The sequence below is a fragment of the Rhopalosiphum padi genome, chromosome 4, assembly GCF_020882245.1.
Source record: "Rhopalosiphum padi isolate XX-2018 chromosome 4, ASM2088224v1, whole genome shotgun sequence".
Lineage (NCBI taxonomy): Eukaryota > Metazoa > Arthropoda > Insecta > Hemiptera > Aphididae > Rhopalosiphum > Rhopalosiphum padi.
Genome location: NC_083600.1, coordinates 22,085,229 through 22,100,801, shown reverse-complemented (window position 1 = coordinate 22,100,801; position 15,573 = coordinate 22,085,229). Strand labels below are relative to the sequence as shown.

Genomic DNA, 15,573 nt, shown 5'->3' with positions numbered 1-15,573 from the left:
ATTTATAGAGTGCAGTAAATCGATTGTGTGAAAATCATTGAAGTCGGGTGCGGCATTTCGCGTAATATTATTATTATTCAATCGAATTTACTATGGATAAATGTATTATGTATAATATATTGTTATTATATAACAATGTATTTTGCATACAACTATGATAAAATATTTTGAAATACGTTATTTTTTCCATAATTTATTATACCATCTAATTTAAATGCAAATTTATTTCTCAGACACTGACACGCGCTAGTATAATAGTTGATATCTATACCATATTATAGATCCGATCTAGTGTACCCAAGTTATACAATATAACATAACTATACCTATAACTTATAAGATATTATTTTCTTCGCTCGAGTAGCACAAATGATTCGTACGCTTAAGCATATTTGTGAGAAATTATCTATTAGACAACAGAGACTGAGCAGTCATCGCCCTCAAACGGAAAATGTCTATAGGCCACTATAGGTAGATACTATTCTTAAATTCATCAAAATAACTTGTAAAAAAAATTAAAATAATAATTATCGCTAAAATGTGTATGCATCGCAGGTATGTTTTTTTTACAGTGCACTTTTATAAATTAGGCTAAGGTATCTACAAATCACCTCGTATCGATACATATGGTTAATATATTGCGTTGCATACTTTATGTATAATGCATATTATTGCATACTAACATATCGATATATATTTGAAATATAAGCTCAATAAATATATGTTTTATGGTATATTTAAGCAAAATAAGTGTACAAGGCTAGATGACACATCATATTACGCTCATAATTTTAATTTCATTAAAAAATTATGTAAAATACCGGTAAATTAATATTTTATCTATATTCTATAATACCTATCTATATTTTATTATAATTTTTTTTGCATATTTTACCATACCTTTACAAAATTAAATACACGTATTTTATTATTTTATACAGTGCATATATAAATACTAGCCCCAATAAAAATCATTGTTATTAGTCCTTAATTATGGTTAATCTGACCAATCAAAAAACAAATACTAAACTTTAATCTTTAAAATATAAACTCATTGACTCATCGTACTCACTTTAATTGTTACTTTTTTCTTGGATACATCATCACCGCATGATATTATTTACAATAGTATGCATTGTTCGACTTCAACAACTACGAACCTACGATGATAATTGATAATTTGATATCGATTACGATTAGAAAATAATTTTCTATAGTTATAATTGTATAATTAATATATTACTGTAAATGTTTACTGTCCATAAGTACTACGTTGTCCATTATAGCCTATAGGTATATAACGTGTTATTTTTGAGCTGTAATACTTTAAAAGAGAATGGTTGTTATTATGGTTAATTTTTAATTTCGGCATAATATTAATATTAAGCCTTTAGTGTTTTGTGTTTTTAACTAATACTATGATTATATTCGATTTTAATAAAGATATTTACTTTATGTTATTAGGCAATGAATAAAAAATAAATCTAATTTATTCGATTTCTGTTATAATTCACGAGTCGACTGTTGTATATTTCCAAATAAAACTAAATAGAACTATAGAAAATATATATTATATAATGGTTAAAAATGTGGCATTATATTGACGTTTCGAGGACCGATATACTAATAAGTACAGCTGAGTATATGTCGACCCAAATAAAAAGTTTATTCGACAGAATGAACAATAGTGTTTGACGTATTGCAACAGGAAATAGGAAATCAACAAAAATTGCAAATATATAATATATGAATACTATAATATAAGGTGCTGCGTCTGAACTAAACGTAGAACGATTCAAACTGTACAGTGTAGGTACACATCACATATTTTATTTGATTTGAACAAAATATAGTGTGGGCGAAACTGGCGTAGAAAAAATATCATCAAAAATCTATGAGTGTGATTTTTCACACAGAAAAGTATAACTTACACGAGTGATTACAATAAAAATAATTTTTTCTAATTTGATTTTTCCCATGCAAAACTACTGCGACGGACGTAAAATTGAAAAAAGGTCGTTATTTTTCGTCTCACCAGCGTATTGTATTTTATAATGTGTGTATGTGTACAAAATTTGTAAAGAAGTTCCCTCATGACGTAATATTTCCAGCATGATATCATGTTCACTATTTTTACACCGTTACTGCATTTCATTATTTGCCACGATCGTCATTGTGTGTATAAGCGTGTATCTTTTATCAGTGTACTGAATGTATAGAGTACATCGCAGATATAGGTAAATATCCCGAATAAGAGTATTTTGACACTTTCGTTACCGAATTACCAAAATAATTTTACACACATAATTTATAAATGTCAAAAATCATAAATCTCTAAGCGATCACTATTGTTTGCACATGTGCAACCATTTGAATATAAATTTATTTTTCACGTATTTAATGTATCATTCGTTATATTTAGATAATGATTACATTTATATATATAAATAATAAAACAATTATGCATAGTAGTGTGGAAAAAAATGATGTCATCTAATAAAAAACAAATGAGTATTATTGACACTTTTTTTGAAGTGTTTACACGAATGACTGTTTTGGAACGGTTAGGAATAGACTACCTACATGTGATTATATGTTCTACTTGATTTTAAAAGGTAAATACCCAAACCCCAATTAAGAGGGATGGCCGATCTCTAGTTGTCAACCTAAAATTATATCATGTTCATTTTTTTAACAAAACAATTACTAAAAAATTAGTTAAAATTTTAAAATATATGTTAAATACAATATTATATAAAATAATGATGTTACCTATACATTTTATTTTAGGAAAAAAAAACTAAATGGGATTGAAATAAGTGGCCAAATTACACATGGTAAGGTTGATAGGTATTTGGTAACAGGCAATCGTAATAAATATAATACGTAATGTCGAATCTCGCGAATATACGAATCTTTAGGACCATCACTACGATTTGAAGTTTATAGTTTTTTTTTATATCGTCGTATGTAGAAGTAAAACTTTTGTTTTTCCTGTATTTGGTATTAAGTAAAACTATTTAAACGCGTTATAACCCAAATTTCTGAAAATTGCACCCACAGTATTTGTGAAAAACCATTTTCTGTGTTTGGCCTAGTGCACAGGTAATGTAGTACTTATAGAAAAAATGAATAATTAATATTTCTGAAGACATATTCGTAATATTTTAGTGTTTCACACAGCATTTTACCATCGAATATGGATGTCAATTGTTCGTTTACACAATAAATATGGTTGTAAAACATAAATTACTTAAATAATTATAATTGATTAAGTATTCTATTATTTTATTTAATGTAAGGGCTACAATTATTATCAACTTAAAGATTCATTTTTTACGACTATTTTAATTATACATCATATACATTCTGTACTCATTACTCAGCCATCAACCAAAATAAAAACGATGACTATTATTTTATTTATTATTTACCACATTTTGAGAAACTCCCAGAAAATATGTCAACGGAAATACGGATCTCCGGCTCCCAGATACAAACCCAACCTGACCTATAAATTGTAATTAATAAATATTTTTAATACGTCTACCCAAAATATACGTGCTTTAATATAAAAGTCATACACTCATCCGACGTTCTATTCTCAGGCTGCAAAACTTGTTACAGCGGTCATTCGATCGTACGGATACCGTGTACTTAAAACAATACGCACGCAGGAGACTGCAGGAGGTACAATAATGTAATAACATACACACACACACACACTATCTATATAATTTAATAGCCGTACTTGCGACTATTATTCTGTTCGTTCTTATTCGAACCGCTTTCACGACGCCGAGCGGCTATCGGTAACAGTAATAATAAGGATACTTTTGTAACAAACAGAGGTATGGTATATATACGAGTGTATGTATACAATAACCCTCGTTATTGAAAACACTACAGCCTTTCACCTCGATCCTCGCCGTGATTTACAAAATATTATTTACAATAATACACTGTAGCGTGGACCGAGTGGAAAGTGGAAACTGCAGGTATACACCTGTATGAGCATTATTCTACGCGTTAGATAGTGTTTATAGGTAGGCACTGATAAAGTGTATTGAAAAAAGAGCGAGTAATTATTGTCGTCTTAATAATCGGCGTTGTGCAGTAATATCGGGATAGTATGGTCATTTCCCAGAAAACCTATTAATACATAGACAGTCGTTTCATAGACAATTTCTTGCCACTCCTTGCAGTTCTGCGACACTGAATCATCCTTAGGTAATAATTTAATGTGGATAATAACGTATGAATCACAACGTTTGTCATTAATGATGTATATAGGTGTCCGCTGCAATGTAATAAACATTAACGACATAGGTATTTGTTACGACGTTAGACGCAAATATCACCTATGTTAAATCTGTACATACATAAAGCATACATAATATATTATTATATTAGATCTTATCGAATACAAAAAAACAAAAAAATGTAAAACAAAATCATTTGAAATCGCTCGACAATAGAACGGGGTTGAAAAAATTCAATTTCGAAACGAGCACATTATGTATAGAGAGGGCTTTCTTATTTCGTGTTTATATTCAATAATGTTATGGTAATTTTTTAACTCTTATACCTCATGTGATATACATATGACGTACGTATAATACCTTTCGTATATATTGTAGTATTGTACCTATATAGCTTTCGTGTTGAATCTGTTTTAGTCACTGTGCATAACAAAACGTCTACGTTTTGTTCAGCAAAAACCATTAGAATAAACACAAAACGTCTTTTTTTTTCTCACAATCTATAATCTGGAAAACATTATATTATGTCGTTTACAATAAACATGAGTCAACCGCGTGTTCGGTATATATTATATTATTCTTAAAGCATTTGGAGCACTCACAAAGCATGTAATATGAAAAGTCCGATAAATTTAAAATCTGTATGACTCATGCATGTTAATGAATCGATTAAAATGATTAACTCGGCAAACGCATTATGTGTTTAGGATAACCCTTCCGAGTCCGAGCAATAAAAAAATATAGAAATCTAAGATAGTTGAATTGCGTTTTAATGACATTATAATTAATTTGAATGACTGTGACTCTGTTGTACCAAACATTCATTCAAATTTTCATATTAAAAACTAATTTAAATATATCAATTTTGAATTCATACATAAAATATGAAAATCGGCTTTAATCAGTGATATTAAGAAACCATTAACATTGTGTGATGAATAATAAATTTAACAGTCGATACAGATTAGGTTAAGTAACAATAATGAGTACCTATTTTCAATATTATTTTTTAATTTTACAATTCATGCTTTATAGAAACGATAAATAAAGATGATTTTAGTTTCAAAATCAAATAGTATTTAAATAAATTCAAGTAAGTACATCAATGTTTATTTATTCGGACAGATTTATTTTAGTGCAGTCGTACGTGATTTGATTTCACATTAAATTATGTACCTATATATTATTATTATCATAGTTTATTATTAATGTGTAAATACTGTATAATTTACAGTACTGTTTTGATCCTGCTTATTATTTCACTTAAATACAAATAATAGTTTAATGATAATAATTCTGACCCGTTTAACGTTATTAATTGGCTCTATTGAAATAGATTTGGACGGTAGTTACTGGCTTTACCACATGATATAGTTAAGGGCAGAAAATAAAAGGGATACTGTATCGTTAGTCATCATTGTATACGTGAGAGTATAATCCATTGGGATTTTTCAATTAGGGACGCACACCACGAACGCGACAACCCTCGTACAACAAACCAGATGTTTTAAGTTATATAAAAGCCGATGGTTTGAATAATTTATAAATCTGAAACAACATTTTTCGCATAATAGTTGAATAGTATAATAGACCGTTCCCTTTCCCTCGATTATAATGCACTAATATCACGGTATCTATAACAATTTGGATTACATTTTTTTTTCAATAAATTTTATTGTCAACATTTTATAATATGTTCGATAGCAAATTTATTTATTTTCTAGTCGTAAATTGTAATTAGCATTATAGTTGTACGTATATTGCGTTTAGCTATTCAGAACACTGAATATTATAATTACTTGATAAAACAATAATAATGTCATCGTAGTCTAGGTTGTTTTAGACTAATAACTATATAGGTGGTGTAAAGTAATTATACGTTTCATGCTACCGAGCAATTTATTTATTTCAAGGATATTTAAATGATTCAGCTTTTTAAGGCGATACCCGTGCGCCTTGTGGATATAAAAATTGCAATTACCCAATCGGCCATTCTTCAAAAACAACATTAAATATAGTTAAATGCACATGTGGCAAAAGTATAACAACAATACGATGTATACCCTCCGCGAACACTCGATGACACATACACAACACTTGTAAGAAATCAGAAGGGTTGCTGGTTGGGTAACTATTGTTTATTGTTTCCAGAACAAAATACAGAGCACTCATCTAGGAAACCCCACGGCAAAAGAAAGCTACCCCCTAGGGTAGGTCTTTTTTATATTATTTCCCCTCAGTTTTTTTTCAAATAAATCTGTAACATTACGGAGATTAATATATTTAAATAGTCCGTGCTTCTAATACAAATAACATGGGGTATTACAGTAGCCTTTAGAAAAATAATGTAGTTAATACTTTTTTGAAAAATAATTGACGATTCTTCGCTGTTAAAAATGACCCTATATATATTATAATTATCTAGTGTTATTGTAATTTAATAGTAGGTATATGCTAATTAATTTTTTTTAAATATAGTTTAGTAACTTTACACGGTTTTGTATTTATGTCAATAATGATATGGATGAAAAAAAATAGCGTATAGTAACTACATACATCCGAAAACGTGTTCTTGTGCTCACTGCTCAGATTTACATATTACATAAATAATATTACAAATTATGAAACAGCTGATACTACTCAGCAGTCACGCGTTGGTGTGGATTTACAGGGACTGCAGTGTTGGGTATTATCTACGGAATTTCTTTGTACGATGGTAATATGAATAAGGTTATATATATATATGTATATATATATATACATATATATTATGTGTATCGCGTCGCGATGTCTGATGTTGTTCAAATCATATGTATTCCACCTGGTAAGGACGATCTTTGTCTGCGTACCGGATGGCAGATGCTTCACTTCGCTGTGACAATGGTTTCTCAAAATAAACCATATTTTAATTCAACTGTCAATATTGATGTCAAAGTGCGTAGACAACTAGTAGGTGCAAGTGGCAACAAAGTTCACTAAAATTTTTTTTTTTTTCATTTGGTCTTATTGCGCATACATATTAGGTAGTTTATGTTCATTATTCAATCACCACTAGTCTTTCGACCAAACTTGTAACGAAATTAATATGTGCAATCGCTTATGATAAGTAGTAAATATAATACATAACACGCGCGATGGTCCAACAAAAAACCACTGTTGTAGTAAGTTTATAAGTTTTAGGATTGTATCAGTTAAAGTTTTGCCTACAGGAAACAACGAAATAAAGTTCCTATCTACATAATATTATATAGCAAGTCATACCAATTACCTATAACGGCTATAGCTATAATAATCGATAATATTTTCAGTATTATGGGTTTGTCGAGAATATAAAGTTCAATATATTGATTCGTGTATAAACGCATAATGAACAATTACGTCATACTATATGTTTTTCACCTAAACATTATTTTATTACTATTTTTTTTTTTTTGTAATTATTACATATCATATGTTTGATTATACTGATAATTGTATGATGTTTTATTAAATTGTTAATATATTTATTAATAGGAAAAAATAATAAGATGTAAAATGTGAATGCGATAATATTGTTAATAAACAAATAAACTCAATTTCACAATTGTAAGTTGTAAATACATTTTTTATACGAATGATTATGTCATATTTTGATTTTATTCCAGACAATTTCTAGAGGTTGACTGATGATGTTAACAACTTCTATGCGACAATTTTTAGAACACAATTTACAGGTACGTATAATTTAAAAATATTTCTTCATAATTCATAATAATAAATTTGATAGAATGTAAGTATATGTAACTAAAATATATTAAGGATTGGCGAATATACCGCGAATAATGACCGAACACAGATTGACGAATATAATGACAGTATAATAATATAATATATATTCACCACTCCCACCATCCCCTAAGGCCTAAGAGGACGCAACACCAGCATGTGTTGTCTCCGTATGACACATACGAACAACAAGCACATTTATGTTTAAGCAATTGTGTAGTAATGGCTTTAATAACAGAGTGGATAAAAATAACACAATAATTATATTTATATGTATATATAAATATAATCTACTATCAAACTTAAAAATAAAAAAATTATCCGTGTTTTTTGTGGTTTTTTTAAGTTATTTTAATTTTTAAGCAAGTAAGCTATGAGAATTTTTAAATTTTAATATTTTACATACTCATAACTTGCTTAAAATTTGAATGTGTTATAAAACTCTCGGATTCTCTTATTAATATATAATTGAGATAGTAATTTGCTTTAATTTGCCTGATGCGTGTAGATTTATTATAATTTATATTCTATAAATCTACAACAAAACAAAATATTTTTAACAAAAGCTTAAGTAATTATCCATTATTAGTTCTCATAGCAATTCGGTAATTTTTAATAATTGTATTTATTGATCATAAAACGCAATGAAATATATTATTGTATTATTACGTGATAGAAATTAGGTCAAAGATAAAATTCAGTGACAATATACGAATAACTAAATTATAAACAATAATACAATATAGCATCATCATTCCACACTTCTATAATAAAGTTATATTATATTGTTCATTATTAGATCTCCCCAAGTTGTTTAATGCTATTAAAACAACAAACAATTTATTATATCTGTTAGGATGTTTAGTGCAAGGATACCCGCAGAAATACAAACGGGGGGGGAAGTCTAAAGTATAAATATTTAAGCCATGTAAGTAGGTAATAAAACAATTAATATTTAATATTAACTAAGATAGCAGAGATGCCCCCCCCCCCCCCCGAGCACCATTGGTTTAGTGTCAGAACTCAGTGAAATATTTTAATATATATAAATATTTATAATATATTTTAACAACAGTAGGTGCACATTACATAGTATAGTAGTTGATTATAACTTATAAGCAAGACCAAAATAACTAGTTATTTTCGTTCAAATATCTTATTTTGTCAAAATTTGAATTTGTAATGTCGTTTATACGTATTTTGGATATTTAAAATTTCTATAAGAATAATTTATAAGATGTTTTGTATTAAATTGTGAGCTTTTTATCTGAGTATAAACATTTTTATCGAATTTCGCAGAGAAGAAAATTGGAAATTTTCAAGTACGTATAAATACTCGTAGCTTAGTATTACTTTAAACACTTGGAAAATTGGATTTTGTACCTAAAGAAAATAATAATTTAAGAAATAGTGAAGTATTTTAGTATCTACGATTAATATTTTTTGAATCACAACTAATGAACCAAATAATAAAAATCATTTGAGGAAAACCCGTTATAAAAGCCTATGATTTATTATGAGGTACACTTGAAAATCTAATGCCAAAAATGTTATCTTCAAACGCCCATGAAAAATTATGAAGGTATGTGATTTTCCGTTTAATTGCTTCTATAACTACCGTAAAAAACTAATAAGAAATGTAGATACAATAGAAAATAGTAGAGTTAGATAGTTAGTGTATCTTATAGTAACAAACTTTTAATCTACGATATTTAATCTCGTATAGTGTAAAGCACGTTTATACAAAAAAATTATTATAACCATTCAGTGAGAAAAAAAATTTTTAGAAACTGTGGTCCTACGTGCGCCATTCCTATCTATGAACAATATTGTATATTTTGTGTGTTCACAAATATAAAAAATAGCATCATTAAATGAGTCTAGCTAAACACTCTATACGGTTTTACGGGTTAACACCTTTTAAATATAATCGTTTAAGCTAGGAGAAATCGTTATTTTATGCTTGAATATCCAATTTTATCTACATTTTAATTTTAAATGCACATAAAAAACCGTATTTGAATTGAAACGTCGAAATATTTAGTCAGAATTGTTATTAGTCATAATGTTGAAAAAATACATTAACATAAAAATCCTGACCCTAGATTATGTTTTTAAATTTTATATGAGCCGAATGGACTGGTAAGTGGCATACAGATACTCCACAAAATGGTCTACTACTCTGCTCGTCTAAATGTTAAATACTTATAATTGATTATTTTTTCAAAGTGAATTTATACTATTTTATGGTAATTTATGTTGTAAAAATGTCTTATATTTTTAAGAACTATTGTTTTCGAGTATTCATTCAAATTATTTAAAAATACAAGTAGTATTTTGAAAAACATTGATAATTTTGAGATTATGAGTATTAGTTGTTAAAAGAATCCCATTGTATATGTATAATTTTTTAATAATATTTTATCTAACAATCTAAGATCATTACTATAAATTAATAACCCTAAAGTACTAACCTAGTTAATATATATTTTTTTAATGATGGTATAAAATAGTTACAATAATAATTATCAAATTAACATAATACATATACACGTATATATGCATATATCTATTATATCCAAATACTATACACATATTGACAATAATGACAATTAATCATAATAATCATATAAATGTAGTATGTACTCAGAAAACCATTTAAATAAAAATGAAAACGTTGTAAAAATGTAAATGTTTGAATATTTTACTAGACAATTTTTTTTTAATTTAGGTAGTAGATTAAAATCATTTGTTTAAAGCAAAATATAAGACTCACGGGCAACATAGATAAAACGCATTTACATAAAATCATTTTTAATGATAAGTAATCTATGATAAGTAATATTAGAGTTAAATCACTTATCAAAAAAAATGATAGAGGATAATATTTTTAAGTTTTTTTTTAGTAAATTTAAATTGTTTTGAGACGACAATATTTATATAAACTATGTTTCCCTTAAAAATGTTATTCTTTTTAATTTTTGTAATGGTTAATTTAATTTTAAGATTATTTAAAAATGTAAACAAAATTATTTTGCGTGAACGCTTTTTGTCCATGTTGCACGTGGGCCAGTAAGAGAAAACAAACAGTGCGCTGATATCCTCACAACGATATCTTATGTTATACTCATACAATTTTTTTTTTTTTTTTTTTTTGATAAGTATAAATATTAATACAATATTAACTTATAATTAATAATAAGTCAAGATAGCTTAATTTAATGTGACTATTATTGCCACTTGTCAAGAGTTGATTTTAAATATATTTATTTGCTCTTCATATTTTATACTACCTACCTACGGCTCTTGTATTTATTTAATGTGTCGGTTTAGTATATTGAAACAGATAATTTCACGAATAGTTTATAATATAAAAATAACAAGTGTATAAAATCTTTACTCTTACAGGTGGGGTTTGAATTACAATGTATAGTGTATACACACAGGTGCATGCAATTTAAAATTATTCAAAATAAATATGTAATATACTATATAGTCTAAGTCCTCGAGACTCAAAGTCTTGTAACTATGCTTTACAGTTTAATGACTTACCGATAAGAAACGACGGTTCTCTTTCATCATCCACTAATGAAGCAAGGATTAGCATCAGAGGATGATTATGGGGCACTCTGTCTAAGTCTGTAGTCGAGTCATCATACACCACAATTTCTCTGTACCCACGCCTCCTTAGAGCGTCTTTGGCATCCCTGGAAGACGCCAACTCTACCAAAGTTGCTTTTCCTGTTTGCAATCTCCGTCTGTTAATCCGATCAGCAACGTTCACGTTCACAGCACCCCTGACATGGCTGACGTTGTAGCACACGAAAGACCGACAGTCAATGGCCAAGACCGCCGGACCAAAAAGTTCCAGTTTTTGTCTAAAATAATCACTGCTCATTCGTTTTACCTATATTATAATAATACAATAATTATCTCTGATACAAGCAACGATAATAACGATAATAAATAATTATAATAATACAAAATGTAATAGTAAATAAAAAACGAATGACGTGCCATTTTGCTGAGGTATAACATTGCAGCAGAAAGCAAATCTAACCCGACTAGATATATTCAACCTTTTGACATTATTATACAGAGATAACATAATAAAACGTTATATTATGATATAGCTAGGTGCCTAGAGGTATCAAGTTTTATAATATTTATAAATATGGCATATTAAGTCATTCCTCGGTGAGTCAGTTTATAGCTGTGGATATAGATCAGCGATTGGTCGGCAAGAATAAATACTTGATAAAATATAATATAATAGGTTTATATTATACCTACACGATTACTATATACAATATAAATGTATGCAATACTTGAATATACATACCTTGTTGAGTATTAGAGCACTGCTTAAATTTGTACCGTCAGAATTGGGGCTAGCAGGTAAACTAACGGGTAGACTAGGTATCGATTCCAATCGAAATCGTTTTGAGGTTGTTGGTGTAGAAACAGTAATTGGTGTTGCTGGGCCCGGCTCACTGATACTCCTGTTCAGGCTGAGCCTAAGCCCAGCTCGGGATCTACCGCCGACTCCACCCTCGTAACAAACGGCCGACATGGAGCAACGTTGTTGGTGAGCTTTCAAACTGCAAACTGATTCACAACAATTCACATAAATACTATAGTTTACTGAGTAGTATAATAAGCCTTAAACGTAATATTAAAAAATAACTATACGCTTGTAAAATGTTTGTATCTATTTACTCACACAGGCGATTATAATAATACCACAAATATATATTATTTTGAAGAAATCATTCAAATTGAATATATTAAATATGTGTACCCATGTATATTTACGATGCTTATATATTTACATGATAGAAAATTATAAATTGTAATTACGTCAACTACAAGGCATAAATTAGAATAAAATAACCATATAACATGTACTGTCAGTTTAAATGTTTTAAACTGTGGCATTAAAAATCAATATTACTTAAATTTCAAATAACATCTATAAAAATTAATTTTAAATAATAATAATTATTCAACAATTATGTATAATAAAAATTAATTAATTGATGCGTTAATGGGATAGCTCACAATAACCGACTTTGTTTTATATTTTCCTAATAAATATTGGTGTAAATGCACAAATATATGCAAAAAAATAATAATTTTCCAAAATTATAAACTTGCAATCAATTAACTATGTTGATAGAATATTTTTGATGAATATGAGAGCAGTGATTTGTATGTTTTAAAAATATAAACGTTTATTCTTAATATTATATATATAAATAAATAAAATAATAAATATATACATATAAATGATATAAACTATTACATTAAATTAGACACTTATAATTAATAATTTTAATATTAACTGTTAAGAATCGTGGTTAGACGACAGAAAAAAAATATTATATTTATATAAATGATTTATTGATTTGTAAAATTGAAAATTATCGTATTTTCAGAAAAAACTATGGTTAATTAATAAGCATTTTAATAATTCATTTTGAATTAAAGATATTTGTATTTTTGATTTAAGAGTAAGACTGTTAGTAGAAACGTGTTTAGATTACTTGTGTATTTTTATTTTTATTTTTATTTATTGTAACGCGGTTGTAATTTTTTTTTTTTTTTTTGTAAAATATACATACTTACAAAAGTAAGACGAAATAATGTTAATTACGTTTCAGATGATAACGACCGGTGAAGCGATGAACTTACTATCTTTGAAACAGAAAATATTTTATTTCTATACATAAATAAGAGTAAGTGTGGTATAAGTACTTGTACTTGAATGATTGGAGGGAGCAACTAATATAACTTAAATTTGGTGATATAGGTAATTATATAAATGACACCATAATAAATTATACATATTATGTACTTTTTCGAGATAACACACAATTCTCAACTTTTTATCTGCTTATTAATATTTTATTTTTTTTAAACAAAAAGTATTAATAAATGGATTAATCGTCAAATACATTTTATACTTTAAAACTTTAAAACAGTATTTTTACACTAAATTAAAATAAACCTATTGGTTCCGTCATTAGATACCATACTCCAATTTTTTATACGATTATTTTAATAATTTGCAAGAAAACCTAAATTATCAACAGTTTCTTACAGAGTTGGAATACAAATTAAAAGATCGAAGGAAAACTAGCAATGATTTAACCACTTAATTTCTTGTTAAATCTTATGTTATGTAATATATTATATAATAATGTTATTTTCATGTATAAATCAATAAATTATTGGCAATATTTTAATTTTTTGAGATATTAGCCTTATGCCTTATTGTTAACTTAATATTCTACTATATGTCTATATATTTAGCTTTGCACACTACTATCCCTTCTGATTTTAACTCCCATTCCACAAACAATACTCACCATCAAAGATCATAATTTAATTGTAACACAAGAATTTCGTTTTAAATTATTATTAATATTTTTAATTTCTACGCAAGTAAAAATGATATTTTATTGTTAAAAACATGAAAATAATCTTTTACTCATCGGTCATATCTACTATATACTTTATATAATGTAAAAATAATAATTAAACTATATAAACAAATAATTAATAGCGATAAATGCAATTACTGATTAGCAATTAGCTTATTAATACTGATAATTCAATGTATACATATATTAAACAGTATAATGTATTTATGATTATATTATATTTTATTAATATTTATCGGGTTCTAATTTTCAAAATGATCTGCAAAACTATAATATCATAATAATTATTAATTTTGCTGCTGATATTGCAAATGTTGAACATTTTGGTATGTATTGATTCAGAGTTATAATGCTGCGTGTTATATAAACGACCATTTCAAAACTCCTTCAAACGAAACACCTACACTAGAAATGTATGAGTCACCTTATTAATATAAATTATAACGTGTTGAGTGAAGTAAAAAATCATCCGATAAACAATAATAAAAAAATAAGATACTTAAGAAACCTGATGCACCGGACGATATCAGTTTTGTTCGAGTCGCAATTAAACAAAAATAATGAAAAATATGCAAATTTGTTTAAAATTGCACGGGTCACGTGAAAATTTTGAAATGTTGCCAACGGTTACTGCATGAACTTAACATATATGTGTAAGAGTATAAAAATAAAAACAGTTTGAAAATTCTCGAAGGCAAAGATAAGTGTATTATATTCACAGGTCGAGCGTTATTATTTGGTCAGTCGTCACAGCCGAAGAGATCGAGCGTGTTGCATCGGTTGTTGCAATAACGCAGAAACGTGAGGTTTACGTCGATCGACGGCCGTACCTATATAATAATAAATATATAGGTAGTGCAGGTGTACGCAGGTACAAAACGAAGAATCTGAGGAGGAGGCATACGATTTTTTTCTCGTGTCGTCCTAAAGAATTTCTATACGTACGTCGAATGTCATCGCATGGCGTGCGATTGCGTAAAAATCTAATGAAATATTTAAGCGAACGGACGACACCTGCAGTAGGTACCTGTACGACGGCAGCGTATAACACTATATTATTATTATATTATTATAACGACGTCGGGAGATTTCGCGGTGAA

General features: G+C 27.8%; 1 protein-coding gene across 5 annotated transcripts in view; it reads right to left on the bottom strand.

Moving 5' to 3' along the window:
• Nucleotides 1-15,573, bottom strand: part of LOC132928605 (dual specificity protein phosphatase 10) — a 36,178-nt gene that overhangs the window by 8,972 nt on the left and 11,633 nt on the right. For 4 of the 5 annotated variants that reach the window (XM_060993398.1, XM_060993399.1, XM_060993400.1 and 1 more), the window contains 2 exons: nt 12,370-12,635; nt 11,580-11,934 (listed from right to left, as the gene is read on the bottom strand). In XM_060993398.1, coding sequence (XP_060849381.1) covers nt 11,580-11,934; nt 12,370-12,635 — 621 coding nt within the window. Of the gene's footprint in view, nt 1-11,579; nt 11,935-12,369; nt 12,636-13,655; nt 13,781-15,573 lie in introns of those variants that run through there. The other variant, XM_060993402.1, reaches the window with a different exon arrangement.